Here is a 20,064-nt window from a genome sequence, read left to right as displayed (position 1 = left end):
AAAAAGACGAAACGCGCCAGGGTGTTATGAATTATACATGTATACGGGCGAAGATCGATACGGTATTTCGAGAGTAGGATCGCGACCGGTTTAAGCTATATTTTATTATCGCCATTTGTTCGAATGCACGGATATCAGGAAATAAAATGTAACGGGTTGATGTGTATAACAAGATGGCCGATTCCGAGAGATATTAAACGCACGGGTCCGTGTTATACGAGAAGTAAGCAGGTAAATTGGTACATGTGTCTGATGGATGCAAAATTTATGATATATGGGTAACTTTATTCGCAAAAGGAAAAAGTAGAAGTTTTACGATATTTAAAGATAGGAAAATCCTCCAGTGAGCTTACGGTTGAAGCGCGGAACGGAATACATTACGAGTATGGATTGTACTCTGATTTGAAGATTGTTTCTGTTTACATGTATAGATTCCGCGCGCACACATTTTACAGCCCGTGGCGATGTATTTTTGCGACTGTGTTACGTATATATACGTCAAGTTTACCATACATTTACATACCGTGCGTAACGCCATTAAAGACTTTTCCGACCGTGAAACAGTATTTACAATCTTCTCCAGAAAACCTGGTGTCAAATATTTAGTGATATCCACGGTATCGCTCGCAGTACACCGCCCATGAATTTCACAGAGACGTGCGATTATTTTCGCTGGATTTCTCCCGCGGGACCTTCTTCTGCAGTACCGAGGTCCTCTTCGATCGTGTTTCGTCCGATCGTGAATTATATCCGATAGAGTAGATAAATAAATGAAATCTCTACCTACAAATAAATAGATAAATGTACTCAATTGGTTACTAAATTACTTAAAGTGCTCTCGAAATATCACTGTTACATTAATATTGTAGTAAAAAAAATAATAGTATTTTTCGAAAAGAGGAAGTAAACTATTTTTTTTGCAACTTCTGAAAAATCTTCACTTTGTACAATTCAATTAATCCTTTATTATTCGCGTAGAGTATTCAATACAGCTTCGTCTTAAATAAATTTTCTAAATGTATGAATACTATACTAATATGTGAATTATCATGTTTAGAGCGCATATTTTCTTACGATTAAACAAAATTTTGTTTATTTGTCTTTAGCTAAAGGAAAGAACGGTTTTGTTGAAGTACACAGTCGGAAAATTTGTATTAAATTTTTCAGTAAAATTAACATTTATGGACTATTAAATTCATACGCGTATTTCATTCTTATTCATCTCTTTCAATAGAATTTAATTTTAAAACGCATTATTTTCATGATGTCTTTATTTACTGATTCATTATGTTATTTTGGCAGTAAGAAATGTTAAATATATTAATTTAACACAAAATATTTAAACTGATATAATACATTATGTTAAATTAACAATAAAATATGTTAAAAATTTAACACAACATTTTAACAAGTCTACTTGAGTGGACCAACATAAATACAAAATGTTTTTACTATCTAAAAATATAGCTAGATACAGATTTGAAAATAAGTTTGATTTAAAATAATTATGTGTAGGTTGCTTAAATTGGTTGTAAGAAATTTGTGCAGCATTAATATCAACGCTCAAACGTTTTTCATAATTATTTTGATGATCCAACAAAATTATTTTTAGATTTGTATCTTTAATTAAATTTTTAGATATTTTGCAATAACACTCTTTATGTGTAGAATATTATCAATCTTTATTTAATTGTAAATCAAAGAGAGAGAGAGAGAGAGAGAGAGAGAGAGAGAGAGAGAGAATAATTAAAATTGAGATATATAATGTTAGAATGTCAGAAACACCCCACGCGAGTAATTACGTTAAAAAAAATCACAAGAGTAATATAGCGTTAATGATGTCACGAGACTGTCGTGTTGTCGTGATCAGCTGTGCGCAAAGCGTTTGAACGGAGGGACGAGTGAAAAGGATCGTTGGAAAAATGCGAGTCGGGCGAGTCGAACTGTAACGGAGGGTGGTTACTCCCGTTGTAAAAGCGGCCGTGCGTATGCACGAGTCGCCAGGTTGTGTGTGGACACGATCGATAGCGAATGAAATCTAAAGCGGCCTACGACGACACCGCCATTGGTTTGCTACTCATAAAACAAGGCGTCGTTCCAGACAGGCGGGACGTTTAGGTTCGAGGTCGCTCCTGCAACCCTCCGTAACCCGTGAACTGACTCACGACGAGACGTGGCTTCGTTTCTCCCCTGACTTTCTGAAAGCACAGCTTGATGCTGCCGATAATCGATACCAAGAATCACTCTGTTTTGTACAAAATTATAGTAGCTCTTAGAGTTTGAATAAAATGCAGAGAGTAAACGGTGCTTTGGCGAAAATTTAAAATTAATTTAACTTTTAATGGCAATTTTATATTAAATCCAATTATATATGTAGAATTACTTATTTTAATAATATTAGAAATAAAATAACGACATTTGAGTTAAAAATGTTTTTATGATATAATTAAGAAATCATATTATTCGGAAATTTAAAAATTGATATTAGCTCGGTTAACTATTAATTTGGTCTATATTTGTTGTATGTTTCATTCGCCGAATATATCTCACAATGATTAATTTTATTAAAGTTGAGCTTAAAATTAGCTGAAATACGGAATATAACTGAATTATTTAATGTATCATTAAAATGACATTGAATAACAGAATAGAACAACTTTGCCAATTATATACTGATTTTAATCTTTTACAACATAGAGCTTTCGAAAGACACCCTTCTCAAATTGCTCATGTCAGGCATTTTCATTTTTCCGGTTCAGTGTTTTTCGAAAATCAACTCTCCCACGTATGTCGACAGGATGCAAGGGCCGAAAGGGTATTTGGCCGTCGGGGGAAGAGATTTCTGTGGCGAAATTCTACGGGCGTGCCGACGGATTTTCCGTGCGCAGAGTATCGACGGAAAAACCGAGAGAGTGCCGGATAATGTTACAGAACGGAGATAGTGCAAGCAATGTCGGGGGAGAACAAAGGGAGTAAGAAAGTATTGCGGTTGTCAGAGATTAGATGTCGGGAGGCCTCGGGAACAATCTCGATATCGGGGGCAATTACTGGCTCGCTGCAATGAATACGACGTTCGTGTCTCATTGGTGTGTAATAGCGTCGTAATTACTTTAAGCTATTGATTCGATAGAATCCACGATCGTCTAAGAATAAACGAACCGAGGGGGAAAAGAGCGACTTTTTACGGTTAATTGCCGCATTACTGTACGATATACTTTTCAAGTAATTGTTATAAGTTCTTATTAAATGCAATCGTACAATTCGTTGTACGATTATACGAAGAATTCGTTCCATGCAGCGTCCATTGACAATGTGGTAGCAAATTTTTTTTATTGCCAATTCGTATCAACCTGCACTTTCTGACGTTTCCATAATGCGAAATTCCTTACCGAAGATGATGCATCTCTCATCACGACGATGTCGAGGGAAAGCTTTCTTCCTTACTGTCTATAAGTAGACTGCCTAATCTTTTTTTCTTCTTTTTTGTGCTCGTCCTTCCCCCTCCCTTCTTGTTCGTTTCTTTTTCCCTCGTATGCTCGAAGACGATTTCCTTCCGCCTCTCGAGAAGCTCTTGGCTAAACGACCGCGTCCCGATGGTTCTATTTCTCGAAAGCTCGAAAGCCCGAGAGGGATCAATCGTTCGCTGGATCCATGCCGTACGCTGAAAGAGCATGGCTAGCTCTTTCGAGACATTTCGATTGTCAAATGACCTCCGCCTCTTTTACTTCCGGCGAAGAGTGCTGCACGAGTATCGTCGTCGACATTCCGAGGGCAATTTAATTAAAGTAACTTCAGTCGGGCGAGAATACGAGAGCTTTCTCTTTTCCTTCGCGAGCTGTTTCTGTTTATTCAGGATCTTCTCCACGCCGATTCGATCTCACACAAAGGTCAAACCCTTGCCAGCTCATCCGGCGGAATACAACCGCATGCGGTCTCTTTGACACGAATGCGTTTTTGTTCTCTGCCTCCAATTTTCCTTCGTCGACCACTTTCAAAGTCTTTGTGTAATGCCCGCACAACTGCCGTTATTTCTGTTTCCGCAAGTACTCGACTCTAGCTGGAATAAATTAATCCTTCCATCCTACATGTATACGGTTGAAAGTTGCGGCAGCATCGAAGTGATTCCTCGTCAAGGAATACATGTAGAGAGACTGAGTAAAAATATCTCTTCTTTTTTTTTTTTAAACAAAACATTTATGCTAAACGCGATATGAAGCGCAGAATAATTCCACGCTCTTTTCATTTCAAATGTCAGACGTTCGTTAATCCCCTATAGGCAGGCCGTCTTTTAAACAACAGTTTTCTGATACAACGTTGTTTGTGAGAAAAATGCCTTTAACGCGACCGAACGCCCGGCGGGACATTAATCAAGTCTTCTCTATTGCTCTGGTATTTATTTTCTTTTGGTCGCGAAAAATAACAGCAAAATTGCTTGACACGAATCCTAAAGCGGAAGACTTGTCCAAGTGAAACGCGACACGATGTTCCGAAACGTGGTGAACTAACCTCAGGGCCGATGAACAGCCATTTCGAGGTCGTAAAATTCTCAGAAGTGTCTCTCTTAAGTCGGTAACAACGAACAGAACGTTTATGTCTGTTCCACCACTCGGTTTAACTGTCTCAGTATCGAGGAGTGTAATAAGATTACTCGAGAATGACGGAAGAACGCGTACTGGATGAGTCTATATCAGGCAATAATCTTTAAAGATATCAAATTATTTAATCAAGTGAGAGTGATATGGCTCGCGCCTGAATTTATTAAGTGCTGTATATCTTTCATTAACCCAGCACCGGTGATCTTTCTCTCTCGCGAGGAAGCTGAGAAAATTATTCCTCTTATCCGGGCTTATTAATCAACTTCCCGACTAGCTTCGCTTTTCTCTCTGGGCGAAAATCTCATTTGAGGGTGACACGTAACGAAGATTCGAACCGACGAATTAATTTCCACTTAATGTGGAAAGAGAGAGAGAGAGAGAGAGAGAAAGGAAAAAGCGAAATCGGGAAATAACGCGTCCGCAGAAGAAGCGTTTGAGGCACGAATCTCCAAGTCAATCGCTACCGGAGTAACAGGATGTCCCAGAAATTTAAATATGCCCTTTTCTTCCTCTTTTTATCCGGGAAAGATACGAAAGAGAAAGATGCGATCGATTTTATGTTAATCTTGACGTAAATTTCGCCCACAAAAGCAATCATTCTTGGAGCGGCACGACGGTAATAGATTTGCAAATAACAGCGACATTTTTACGTATCCGTCATAGCGTGATTTATTATGTGATTCCGCTTCGAAGACATATTCTCGTAATTCACGTTCGCCTTGGAGTACGCTCAGGCGCCAACTTGGATGTTAATCTCCGATTAATTGCGGGCGAGTGCCTGCAGCAATCGCGCGAATCATTTCGTAATGTAACTAATATAACCCGTTAAACCTCGTGACATTTAAAGACGGCTTACGGAATTCGAAGTAATTATCGTTCTCTCTCTCTCTCTCTCTCTCTCTCTCTTATCGGTCTTCATGGTCGTTCCCGGCATTGTGTGTTTCAGGTCTCCGTAAGGTATATCCTTATTACTTTACCTTCACGACATTCACGAAAGGTCGATGGGTCGGCGAGAAGATCCTGGAAGTCTTCGCGAGGGAATTTCGTGCCCATCCAGCCGAGGAATACGAGAGATGTATTCGCGCCGGCACCCTAACGGTCAACTATCAAAAGGTGGACGTCGATTACAGATTACGGCACAACGATCTCCTGGCTAATGTTGTCCACAGGTATGTGACCATATCGCTTTTTCTCGCGTAATTGATTTTTACGAGCGTTTGTCACCGCCGTCATCGTCGTCGTCGCCGTCGTCGCCGCCGACGCGATAGTCTGTTCTTCGCGATTTCTCGCGGCAAATGTCAAACGACTATTGTTGAGAAAAACATCGTCGACTCTCGAAAGTTTGATAGAATCGCGAAAATCGACAACGCCGAGCTGTGGATTAAAGGAGAAAGCTAGAAACTTTGCGTTTCGTTTCTTCACGGAAAGAATGGATTTGCTAAAGAGTGTTTAAAAAATTAATTATTATAAATAGATGTGTAGATTTGAAAATAAGTTTGTTGAATCATCCAAATTATTATGTAGCATGTTTAATTCTAGAATGCTATAACGATGCGTAAATATGTATATACAAGTGAGCGAGAACATTGAGCAACACGGAAAGAATTTTGCGCTAGAGAAAGAACTTAAAGTATTTAAAAATTTAGGGTGTGATTCACTTAATGTTGCAAATGCTTTATTGATTAATTAGAAGAAAGAATTTTACAACTAATTAAAGAATGCTTTAAAGCATTTGCAATAAGTGGATCGCATTATTAGCTAGATGCAGATTTGAAAATAATTTTGTTGTACCACTAAAATATAATAATTTTATTTGTGTGAGAAAGTATGAAAAACTTGTATATTATTTGCATTAATTTGGAGTGATTTATTTCTTTATACGTAAAATCGATTGTAATACTGTATTATTTAATAACGATATTATTTTAGGATTAAATATTGATGACAATGCTGCAAAAACATTCTATTAATGAATTTGAGTGTCCTACATAATTATTTAATTCAAACTCCATATTTAATTCAAACAAAATTATTTTCAGATTTATATCTAGCTTTTTTAAATACTACAACAAAATAATTTTTTCGTATATTTAATCATTCGTTATAATATTTATACACGTACAATATTTGATCGCGAGTACGCCATATTGCGACACATAGAAGCGAATATTATTCGATATTTTTTCTTCTTTTCTTTAACAAAGTTACGTAGATTTTAGGCGCATATTTAAAATGGCATTTCATAATACCGAAGTGTTGTACTTATTATTGGATAAAAGGCACGTGCTTTTATCCATTTATACAGGGCGCACGCTACGTATAACATCGGGTTCTCGGTACCGCTTTAAATCCCCTTTTTCTTGGTTGGAAGCTTGTTTATCGGTCGATGCGGGAATTTCGGCCGACGTTGGGCAAACTCCGGCGTACATATTTAACGAAGCCTATTGGCCCCGTATAAATCCAGGTTAGCTTCCGCAGGAATTTACTTTGATTTCAGAAGAGCCCCGGGAATTTGGCGAATCTTGTCAGGCGCGCACAAATGAGATCGGGTTTAATTTCGGGAATTTCTGGGTTATCCGCTTGAAGCTTGTTTCATCCGCGCAAAACGTAATGTATCATTGTGATCGACAAGTTATATCGCACTGAGAAGGATTATCTTTAGCTTGCATATAGATTTTTAGCTATAGTGTTCTCGTCTAAATCGCGATTATATTCGCGAGGCTGGAGATATGACGTAACGAAATGCAATCGACAGCCAAGCCGAGCTGTGTTTGCGCGTTATGTTGTATTATGCGGGAAGGTATCTAATGCGGATCAAATTTAGTTGATTTACACGAGACGGAAACGCATGCGTGGAAAGCGGCTAAAGCGGGCAACATCGGATTAGTGCCGGGATTACATTGGTGCTTGAAACAGAAGTCTAAAATGCATAATCCGTATATAAACGGTTTAATTCGCTCACGCCAGAGCACATCCGTTATTCATAATGCGGGAAGATGGACGGAAGCCGAGAGTATATTCGCATTTTCCTATCATAACTGTCTGTAATATTTCGAGATACCTCAAGTAGACCAGGGAGTCATTCAATTTTTTATCTTGAGCGGGAACGTGAAAGATGAAAAGTTTGTATGTATACATATGTATATACATGTATATACATACATAAAAATGCCGGAGAATTACGAGTTATACCCGTGTCGTGATCCATTGCTAATAGCATTACACGGCGATAACCCGTAAGCCCTCTGGTATCTTTGAAGTAAATTCCCGTGGAAGTCTCAAAAGCACACACAGAAAAATACTTACCGCACGCAAGTAATTTCTTGTTTCAAGTATTGCAAATGTTTATATATTCGCAAATCCATCGTTTATCACAAGTATAAGATTTATTAAATTTAAATAAATTCTGGTTGTATACAAAATCGCTTCTTATATTTTATAATTAATTTTATATTTTTCAAAAAAAAAAAAAATTTGTTTTAATAATAAGTCTTTTTTTAATTTTTGTAAGTATATTTTAGGATTATCAAGAAATATTCTTCATTAAAGATAACCGTTACTTGAAAGGAAGACAATAAATTGAGTAATCATTTTCTTAGCAGTAGAATGATATTTTTTTGTCTGCGTAACAAAAATTTTTACTTTTTCGCGTTAGAGGAAAAGATACACCGATTGATCTCTTGGCGGGCCGTCTCTTTTGACTTTGTAAAGTAAAACAGGATGCGATCGACGAAGGTCCATAACGCGCAGGAAACGCGCGCAACGATGGCGTGCGGTCGAAAGGCGCGGCGCGGCGGTAGGTCCAACGAACTCGTAAATCGTCCGCCTCTCCTTACTCGAAGCGGTGTGTAGATAAGAGGAGCCTCGGTGAATCCTCCTCACGTGCGCACGAGGCCGGGAACCACATGGCTGGGACTTGTGCGATTATCCTTGGCACGGATATATAAGAATCTAGTATACCGCGAGTGCACACGCCGCGCTCTCTCGCTCTCGAGCGCGTTTTTAAACGCACCAACGCTTAACGAGGTATCAGCGTGGTTATCGCAGGAACATGGATACACGTCGAGTATATAGCTGCTTCTGTGCTTCGTCGTTCCAAGATAAGCGCGCGGAGGAGTCTCGAGATTCTGCGAACGTCTCGCAAAGATGAATATGTCGTATTTCGAGTGGAAAAAAAGATGCGAATGAAGTAAGCTTCTCCTCTGCTTCTTTCCTCCGCTGTCATTTCGTCGCGAATGCAGCAGTTCTCGTTGACGCTGACGTACGAAAGCTGGATTAAATTATTTCACGTCTCGCGCGCACGCCGCTAATACGGTCTGCCCGCTTGCATGCTAATTCCGGCAATTATCCTGGCAATTGTACTTTTCAGGCGCGCGCTCACGACACGCGGACTACTCGTGTCCTACATTTCGCCGCGTGTCTCCAACATCGTTATAATGGCAAATTCCGGAGTTAATTCGTAGCTCACGAGAACGATATTTTTTTCCTCCACGTCGATTTTTCATGTCGACGTACAAGCTGGCGACGGTAAAATGTATCTCCGTACAGAGGTTTTTGCGCGTCGATGGAGTTTCCGATGGGCAAGCGAAGTTACCCGGTGAAAACCGGATGATAGAATAGTCGCCTAACTGCCAGTAATAAACAATGAGATTCATGCACGGGAAGAACGATTTTGCTGAAATATCTGAAAATTTGAAATTAAATAAAACTCTAGCTTCCTCTTTAAAATTTAAAGTTAAATTTATAAATGTGAATTAGTGAATACCACATTACATTAGTTTCAAGTATGCCACTGAGTAATGAAATTCGATTGAAAAAGAAGGAAAGTTTAAATATTATATGATAAAATACTGATATTAATACAGTTTCAATAGTATATATATTGAATTGACATATTAAAGCAAGGGATTGGCTAGAGATTCCATATTTCATTGAATTTTTAGCTGAATTTCATTGTAAGTTCATTGATTATCAATGGCATACTTAAGTCTAATTATCAATGATTATTCACTGATTCAGATTTAACGAGTATTGTCAAATTATATCCATAGTTTAAAATATTTTTATTTATATCTGCAAAATGTGTCTCCACCGTTCCTACTCAATATGTTGTTAATTTGACTAAAACAATGGACTTGAACAATTTAACTCAAATAGCACAATTTAACTTTAAAAGATTTTTGAATATTCCAGCAAAACACTTCTTTCCGTGTGGCGTGACGTTATTAGGAAATTTAGAAAAAGACGCATTTCTGAGATAAGTGGAGAGACTCCTTCGATCACGCGGAAACCTGGACCTCATCGAGAACAATTGTGTGATTCTTTGCAATTAAAGCTGCTTGCCTTTTAAAAGATACAGTTGACACAAGTGTTGTACTTTTTCAATGAATAACAAAGCTAGACGACGCTTGCGTCACTTGTGTCTTTTAAAAGGAAAAGCAGCTTAAAATGCTTGATTGTTCGAGTGTCGGAACGTCGTTGATCGTCACGTGATACCGCGAGACACATTGTCTTTCCTACATGTGGAAACACGGGATTCCACGATTAAAATGGCATCGCAAATATAATCTAGGTCAGCTGTGGGAGTCCGCGATGCACATCGGTACGACCAGCAGTGGTATCTCCCGTTCGTATTTACGTTATCGGAACAATTACGTTACGCGCGTGTTGCATAAAGACAGAATACAAATATGAGGAGGAGTAGAGAGGAACAACATCGCCGAACCGAGCGTGGATTGTTATGATAGCCGAACAATTGCGGAGATGGATGGAAAGTAAATTGGCGGCCTGCAACACCACCTGTGTTGGTGACGTTACGTCGTTTTGTTGTCATGTTTCGATACGTTGATGTGACGCGCAAGTTTCGCGAGCGCGTGGCGCTTGCGGAAAAAGAACATTTTCTGGCGAGAATACGCTTGAGGAAACGCATTGTGAATTTTCGCGTCGAAGAAATACACCACTGCGGCGCACTTTGCGTTACCAGTAGGTACACTTGTATCGTTCTTGTAAAAATAATTGTACCTTCACAGTTGGAAATTTTTTATTGAAGTTAACACATCTTACACGTTTCAAAGCGTCTAATAAATTTTTTGTTAATTTAACACAAGATGAATGTTAATTTTAATACAAATATTACGTAAAATAAATTAACACAAAAATGTAATGCTGACACAGTTTATAAGCAAATTGTAGAAACATATTTTTCCAGTAAAATTAATATTTATATGATATAAATTAGCATATATTATTTTATTTATTTATCTTAGAATTTATATTTTAAAATACATTTTATTTTTATATTATTTATTCATTTACCCATGAGTTGTGTTATTTTGATACTAAGGAATGTTGAATATCAATTTAATATAAAATATTTAAATAACATAATGACATTATTAAATTAAAATTAACACTCGACTATGTTAGACGTTCCCTAAGGTTTACTTATGTGCTAAATTAATTTTTTTTATTGTTTGAAGAATAAAATTAGACAATGGGCTGTCTAGATTGTTTCTCGCTTCTCTAATTTCTTCCTTTCGAAAACTTTACACCTCTTAGCTGTCAAAATTTATCGCATTGATTTTTTTTTCGAAAAAAGTTTTTAAGTTGACATCATCTACTTGAATTAATTATTGTCATGCAATTCTTCAGAAAAAATATCCGAGGACGGAGGAAAGGCTCCGATGTTTCTCTTCTAATAGCGTGTCCTCTCTTGGGAGAATTCACATTGCTTGAGAGGAAAGGAAGCGCGGCGAAGAAACGACTTCGGTGATCTCGCCTCGAGGGCGAGAAAGTTGAAGCAGCGACTGATGCTTCGAAGGACACGAAGTCGTTCGCACATTCGACGGTGCAGATACGCGAAGGACACAATCGTCGGTGTTGCAATTACACTTCGACAGCACAGCTGGATAACACGAAACCTTTCGTAATCGAGTCCGTTCGGGCATCCATCACCGTGTCGGCACCGGTGCGACGTGCTGATTCCGATTGCATGAATCCGGGAAATCGCTTCCTAAAGTAGTCGTGAATCACCTAGTAAACAACGCGATGTTTGTGACGCCGAATCGCCGATGGGAGTCCTTCGCTCTCTCGCACATGAGAATGCGGATTAATCGATTCCGTGAATGCTTGATCGTTGTGAATGTCTTGTCATGGTAATTAATGTAACGAGAGAGAGAGAGAGAGAGAGACGTCATAGCGCGTTTCTTCAGGCATTCACGTTTTAGAAAAACGCGTCCCTGAATCACTCTGAGCAATAAGGAAAAAGTTTTTCTTTCTTATCTTAGTTACAAGAAGCAGAAGAGGTATATGTTAAGTAGAATGGAAATTATGGAGATTCGATTATTATCTGTAGGATATGGCCGTGAGCGAATAGCTGATTACTTGTAAACCAGAGATAGAGATCTGCAGGTTCCGTCAAGCACATCGAATGCTTTTGATGTATTGTCAGAAATAATAGCTCCACGAGTGCGGCATGTCGAGAGCTTCAGTGGCAGAGACGCGTCGTTTTCCGTTGCCATTTTTCAATTAATGTCCCGATGTCGGTGGTATCCGCGATCGATGGTCCAGAATAGCCTCTCAAAAGGGTCTTTGGAGAAAACTCGTGGGCGTGACGAGTGTCGAGTCCGCTCGCTGCCGGCCTTCATTCCGAGACCGTTCCTCGGTCTACCTACGTTGTTACGGGCGCTCTCTCGCGTCTCTTCCGGTGATGCGGGAAATTAGGTGGGATGATTCAATTAGCCGGAAGGGCCCCTCCGTAGGCGAACGATTCGCTTTACCGTTAGCGCCGTGTAATTTCGCAGGAGAGTTGGTCCCCGTCGATGAATCGGTAATGGCCGTAGAATACGACGCATTGAGTAGGGTACGCGTCTCCCCGTTTTCACATCTCGCTGCCTTCTGAATTCTGTACGATTAATCTTCTCGAGCTTCTCCTCGCAATATCGACCATGTCACCATCTTCTCCGACGCGGAACGTCTCGCGAAACGTCTTGTAAAATGTCTTACGGAATGCGTCAGGCCGGTCGTAACGTTTGTTGAAGAAGTAATCCGGTTAATATCCGTTTTCTGATCGACTCTCGACGAATTCGGCCGAATAGAGAGTAATCAGCGTGAAGATCGATCGCGAAGACGCGTGACGCCGTAGCGGTGCAAGGAGCCAGAGAAGCAGGGGTGCGCAACCGAAATATGTTAACGCACAAGATAATAATACAGTACACTGAAAAATATATACTAAATTTTAATAAATGTGTAAATATATAAATTGAGGACATATTAATAGAGCCATTGCCCTTTGGAGGAGCCTACACTAATAGCTGGATAAAACATTTTCTTTATTTTTATCAGAAACATTATAAAACATTAACATTTTTTAGATTAAAAAATATAAGAAAAAGGAATACATGGTTGAAAAACTAGTATTAATTTCACAAACAGACAAAATTAAAACTACAATACTTAATAATTATAATAATTCGGTAGTGAGCAAGTTGGCTTAAAGGCATACTATAGTAGTAGGTACAGTTACCCGAAATATTTACTAAATGTAAACATACATTTATTTATTTATTGAAAAATTATTTACTGTAAATAAATATTTAGTTGGTACTATTCGAACAATTAATTATTAAAATTTAGTAAATTTCTAACGTAGTAATAAAAGTGTGATAAATAAAAAAAGACGGAGATCTTGCTCGAATTTTATTCACGCTCGAATGGATTGAGAAAAATGTCTGGTTGAACGAATCACACTAATCAGAAGATTCTAATTATATCAATCAGAATTTCAGTTATCTCAACTGAAATAGTAGATTCAATTAGAAAATTCTGTATTTCTATTTTCAACCTGAATTTCTATTACTCCAATCAGACATTTCCTCACTGCATAAAATAGAATTAACAGATGATTCGAGGAAAATGTCGGGCACCGCGCACCCCTGGACTCAAAGCATCATGGAAATCCATGCCGCGATCAGCGAACGATAAGGCAGGACACCTGCGGGCACTCTGCTTACGTGTTGCGGACACGAGGGTGAAGCGCAGAAGGAGGTGCCCGACCTCCAACCTCCGTCCCGATACCATCGTGCACCCGGTCCATGCTAATAAATCAACCTGTCGCCGGACCTCCAGTCGCGCCCTCGACCCGCGACACGCTTCTCTATCGCTCCTGTGCATCACCCGCGATCTTTGCCGCACTGCCTGCTCTCGTAAGCCTTGGGTTTCGCTAAAAGCACTCGCTCCCTTCCGGCTAACTCGCGCGGAAATTGAATAATTTTACGCGATGGCAGAACAGATAAACTGCTTTTCCGAATGCAGCGATGTGAGGGGAGGCGTATATCTACAAATGCAATTCAAAGAAATACCTGAATTCTACTCTTGTAGCACGAGCGATCCATCAATTATATCGCGATCGCGGGGCGTATCTCATTATATACCAATTCTCGCGAAGATCGTGAGAAAACGCGATAAGGCGTTCTTTTTCAAAGATTAAGTGGAGAGAGAAGATTACCGCCTTCCTTCGTGGAACGACCGCGAAGTGCTTTTTTTTTCTCACGGCGGCTAACCGCGCTCTCGGTTAACGTATAATTTGCGATGGATTAATCTCTCGGTAGATTTAGCGGTCACGACGTAATTTGAAATTGGCCAGGAATCACCATCTATTACCGGAGGAAGTCACCGGCTCGTCTTACGATCTGTATATCTAAGAGTGCGCGACAAGCTACCTATGCACGCTCGAACTAATTGGGGATTCTCATGAAATTCTAATTCGGCGCTGCGACCACGTCGCGAGGGAATCCGTAATGTTGACCGACCTGGTTGATATAATCTGTTTGCGCCTTTACATTTGTGCCGTCTCCATGTTTTTCTAACGATATGTCAAAAGCATTTTGATCTAGTGACGTTGAACAACCGGAGAATATCGGCTTATCGAATATTTGAAGCACTGAATAAGAATATAACGACTGGCAATCTGGACATTTTAAGCAAATGAATTTAATGTTATTATAAATGGAATCTTTGCAGTTGCAATTTAATGTTACAAGTGGAATCTTTTAAGATACTTATGTTTATTAATCTCTTTGTTTGCAACTATAATATATTTTTACTTCTTCCGTTTGTCATCTGGTATTTTTTTGTCCACTCGAGAAGTCTGTTTTTTTGCAGCTGAATTAGTATACGTACTTATGGAATTTAAAGTGAGATAAATATATGATATTTGGCGTGAGCGAGAAAGAGAGTTCAAGTACAATCTATTGCAGGAATAAAAAGTTTTTTGCTGTTCTATGCTTTCAAAAAATGTGAAAAAGTACGGAGTTACTTTTTAATGCCTCTATTACATTACCAAATAGTTTTTGAAATAATTTACATGTTAAAACTTTTACTTAACAGAAATTAAAATTTGAGGGTAAAATTTTACTTGTATGCCGTAAAGAAACCCAGATTACAAATTGACCCGTGTGAACAAACGATGAGCAAACGAATACAAAAGAAATAAGATTTTTTAATTCGCGCGATACCAAAACTTAATTTTCTTGTATCTTTTGAACTAAGGGTGAACAAACAAAAATTCCAACTGAGCATTCGTGAGAAAACGATGAACAAACGAATGAATGAAGAAAAAAATCGATTTTTTAATATTATGAGGGGCCAATTTTACATGGGTTACAAATTGAGAGCTAAATTAACGATTAATGTAATTTGTGATGTTATTGCAGCTTCAGTTTGTGATTGTTTCTCTTCTCTTGACAAATTTTGGGATTTGCCAATGATGCCTATTAGGTATCAAGATCTATTTCAAATAAAAATAGAATTTTTTCCCTTGTGAAATATTATATCAAATGTTACGATTATATCATGTTATTAATAACAGAGAAACAACGTAACGATTATTACATATACACGAAGATCTCATTTAAATTAATATTTAACGTGATACATTCATAGTGCACAGTGTTACAATGTTTTTCAAAAATGATGTAGTCTAGATAGGAACTATCTTGGAACTTGACAGTTTCTAACTGCAATTAACTGTGTCACATCCCCCATCGTCCTTTATGTCAATCGGCCTTGTTCCTTACATAGTAAGGCCGCTCATGTCGGACTCGGGTCGAGCTCGTGTCTAAATTCCAAGTGTTCCCGGGGTGTGTCTCGAGAGCGCATTCCGTCGTGACAAGACCCCGGGATTCGCCTGCAATCTGACGGAATTAACGATCTACCTGCTTGCTGCTTGCTGAACTTTGCCAAGTGAAGTCTATCTCGCGGTTTGATATCGCTCGATAATCGTTTTAGGTCCGCTCGGTCCTTTGTGCCTTTGGGAAATTTAACCGCGGCTCGGAATCGACCTGTCTGTTTAGGCCTAACGAAGCGAAATCGCATGATGCTACTTCAGAAAGTAGCTAATGAGTCCTGGGAAAAATCCTTTCTCGAGAGATAATCGAACGATTTCGCGAATAATTTGGAATTGTAGGAATTGCGGAAATAAAGAGGAACCGTACCGTGCGATAAAATAAAATGAAATTGTATCAACATATATATCAAGTTTAATAACAACGAAAAATAAAGATTAATTGGACTTTCGAAATTTGAACAGCAAGTAAAAATATTCAATAAGAGTGAATGAGAGAAAAATCACGTATATGGTTTGTGCACTAAAATTTAACAAAGTATATTATATTTAATTTTTTTTTGCATTATTTAACAAGACATTCGGGCTTAATTCAAGCTATTATCAGCGATATCCAAAATTCAAAAAAGTCAATTATGTACGCAGTATCTGCATTATTTGAAGAGTGAACCATCAAATCATTCTCATACTAAATGAACTTCGCTGCAACTATAGCTGCATGTAAAGTAAAATCTCATAAATAAAAATTACAAAATACGTGAGGTATTAATAATTGTTAAATAAAAGCTGTTGTTATAATGATATATTCAGAAATATTAATATTTTTTTTTCTAGTTATGTTGATTCTAAACACACGGAAATGAAAATTTAGATACAAATCTGAAAATAATTTTGTTAGACCATCAATAATTATGTAAGGAAATTAAAGCATAATGAGCAACGCTGCAAAAAGTTGTGATATTCCAACAACTAGCTTTAGTGTTCTGCAAAATTATTTGATGGTCTAATAAAGTTATTTTCACATCTGTATCTAACTTTTTTAGATACTTCAGCGCAAAACTATTTTATATATAATATATTAGTAATAATTAAAGCATTACTTATACGTTTTTTGGAATAAAATATTTCTAGTCGAATCGATTATTAGGTATAACAAATAATTGTTACAGTTTCAGATAATTGAATCGTAATACGAGGTATTAATATTAATCGAGATAATAGAATTGAACACAATGGATCTGAATAACTGGTTGGAAGATCTTGCGGCAAGTCAACGTCGCAGAGTAGACAATTAACTATAATACCGACATAAGTTCATCTAGTTGGCCGATCGGTTTCTCGATAATCGCGTTATTCATTACATGAGCATTCATCTTGATGGGACTTGATAGTTCGTGTGGTTGAGTTCGAATAGTAACTAGCTGCGGTTTCTACGATAAGCAGAGATCGCTTTGACACATTAAAGCGTATTGGACCGAATCGATGTTTCATGTATGAGCTGTTACTGGCTCCATACAACTAAAGGTAACAGTATGTACCGGTTACATCGATTCTCGATGAAAGGCTGCGATTTTATTGAATAAATCGTTAACTGAAATGACAACTGAGAAGCAATTTCACGATAGAGACATTAAAATTGTAATGAAGGTACGATAATTAATATGTAATTGTCTGGAAATTAATATGCAATTGTCTAGCATTAGCATTGAATAGATATTTCTGTTGCAGCTTTTTTTAAAATTCTTTGCATTACAAGATGGAAATCAGGCTTGTAGAAAAAATCGACAGATTAGTCCGACCTATGTTTTACCGAAGACTAATCTGGCGACGACCAATGATGACTCGTTACGTAAAAGTTGATCGTCGGTGAATTCCCACGGTGACTCGCGCTGATTTCGTTAGAATATCGTTACCATAAATTTAACCGTGCCGGCAAAATCTCCTCGGAGAGAAGAGGCTCCGTTCCGAAACACGGAGTGATACAATTACAGGCAAAGCCAGATGTTGCTTTCCCTCACTGTTTGCCCTTATGATCGGTCGCGACAGAGCCAACCAACAGCGGAACACGATTACATTCATATATTAATTACGTGAATTATATATGTATATTAATTAGAATGCATCACGGAGGGTCCACGGCGACTGCGTATCGCGACCGCATAATATGACGCATATAGCATTTCTCTCGCACACGTTACGTACCATTGACGCTGTTACACTGGAATTATGTGCGCTGAAATTTTAATGTCGCAAGCTTTCCAGTTTGCCACACCCCTGTGTGTGTGTATGTGTGTGTGTATATGTGTGTGTGGGTCAGATTGCATGCACGAGCTCTATTACGTTATAAATTTTTTTGACAAGAATGTGGATGCGCAAATGTACACAAATGATCGCGCAAAATCGAAACTAAATACACTGAGAAAAAAGTTTTTATAGGTATAAAAATACATTTACAAACATATTAATAATATATTTGATTTAAATACGTCCTCTAACTTAAGTACATTCTCCAAAGAAAGAAATAAGAACAATTAAATTAATTTAGTCAAACGAACTATTTTTTTCTCTCAATTAACTAAAAAATTGTATATCCCTCCATATTATGAAATAGAACAATAGAGCAAATGAGATTACACAAATAAATAGCGAAACGCATCAATGTGTGATTGCGAAAGTAAAATCAATATTATTCGGTTATAATGTAGAATTATATAAACAGTAATATATATATATATATTATATATATATAATGTATGTATATTACATACCGCATATTATTCTATAATATATGCATTTCTATTTACAGTAATGTAAATTTCTATACATTTGACATCGTCAATATAGTGTGGTGAAAAATGAAACGTAATGGAGCTATCTGACACGTTTAAAATGTGTATTTAAGTAAACTAACGTTGCATATGATTCGCATAAAATTAAAAATCGGCAAAATAAACATTCATTTTAAGTGGAAAATATTGGACGCCCGTGCATCAACGTCGACCATGCGGCGCGAGCAGAGTCAATATTATTCGATTCATATATAGAACTATCTACACAACCGTGCGCGGAGTACCGAAATTTCCCAAAATTCATTCATTACAAAATAATTTTCTGGACGCTTCCTCGATTTCGTCGAGTTTGCGATTTATTCGCAACCGGGCGTGTTGCAGCAGCCATGGAAAATGCCCGACGAAAATGCATGAGAGCGTAAGCGCTGTAATAATCATCCAACAGGCTTTCCCGCGTGACCCGACGGTACAATTAACGCGTCTATATCTCTCGTCCGTGACGAAGCGGTGGGAAAGGCAACACGCGTGCGATAACGCATCGTGTGCCACATACATTCCGGTTAATTGTTCAAAACCTCGTCTAATGATTCTATGTGTAACGAGATCGGTTCAGCGCATGCGATCTTTTTGTTCGCAACTTTTCACGATCGATCGCGTGTATAAATTAATTTTCTAATAGCAAGATGTATTTTTAGAAAATTGGGGTTGGAAACTGAACCTGCTCCTTTCTCCTCTTATTAATATACAGAATAGATAATAAAGTAAATAACACGCAAAATTGCATCCTCTGTTTATTTATAAATGAAAAAAGTACAATCAGATTTATTAATTGATTTTAAATGTGTATTGCAGTACGTTATTAAATTCATTATGTCAAATTGTGCCCAATTTAGAGAGGTTACTTTTAATCATTTCTCAGTGAGTGAGAGAGAGAGAGAGAGATATAAAAGGCGCGCGAAAAAATAAAATTGTGAGATTGTATATTATTTGGGGTGCGCCAACGGGTACAATATTTCAACTACGAACACGACAAGAAAATCGATCGAAAAAGGATTGTTATTAAATACTATTATTATTAAAATATTAGCAAAAAAACAATTAATTTAATAATATTTAAAATAATCAAAATAATATTAATAAAATAAATGAAAAATGGAAATGGTGCGCGCGTAGCGCGCGCTGCATGCTAGTTAATCACATAAAGGAATTGATTTCCACATTTTAACTTACATGGAAATTAAAAATATCAAAGTATTATTTAACTCAACAGTTACCATTGCTTTTTTCAATAAATTAATTAAGAGAAATAAACCTATTATTTTAATCAAATTTTAGTGTTTAAATATTAGAGTGAATTTATATACCGATTTATATATCCAGTTCTGCAAATCGCGCGCTGAAATGCTTTTTAGTCTTGAAACACAATCATGAACAGAACTAAAATAGTATCCGTTTGATCTCTCTAATGATACAAAATAATCAATTTCTTTACTGACGAAGTGGTGGATCATATCCGACCCTAACTTTTCCATTAAAGGATTATTTAACGCAAAAAAAA

General features: G+C 37.6%; 1 protein-coding gene across 1 annotated transcript in view; it reads left to right on the top strand.

Moving 5' to 3' along the window:
• The window catches only part of LOC108782016 (RNA pseudouridylate synthase domain-containing protein 2), a 109,922-nt gene that overhangs the window by 79,843 nt on the left and 10,015 nt on the right, over positions 1-20,064 (top strand). The window contains exon 4 of the mRNA XM_018550165.1: positions 5,542-5,764. Coding sequence (XP_018405667.1) covers positions 5,542-5,764 — 223 coding nt within the window. The remainder of the gene's footprint in view (positions 1-5,541; positions 5,765-20,064) is intronic.

This window comes from Cyphomyrmex costatus, unplaced genomic scaffold (genome assembly GCF_001594065.2).
Source record: "Cyphomyrmex costatus isolate MS0001 unplaced genomic scaffold, Ccosl1.0 scaffold960, whole genome shotgun sequence".
Lineage (NCBI taxonomy): Eukaryota > Metazoa > Arthropoda > Insecta > Hymenoptera > Formicidae > Cyphomyrmex > Cyphomyrmex costatus.
This window is presented reverse-complemented; position numbering and strand designations above follow the sequence as displayed.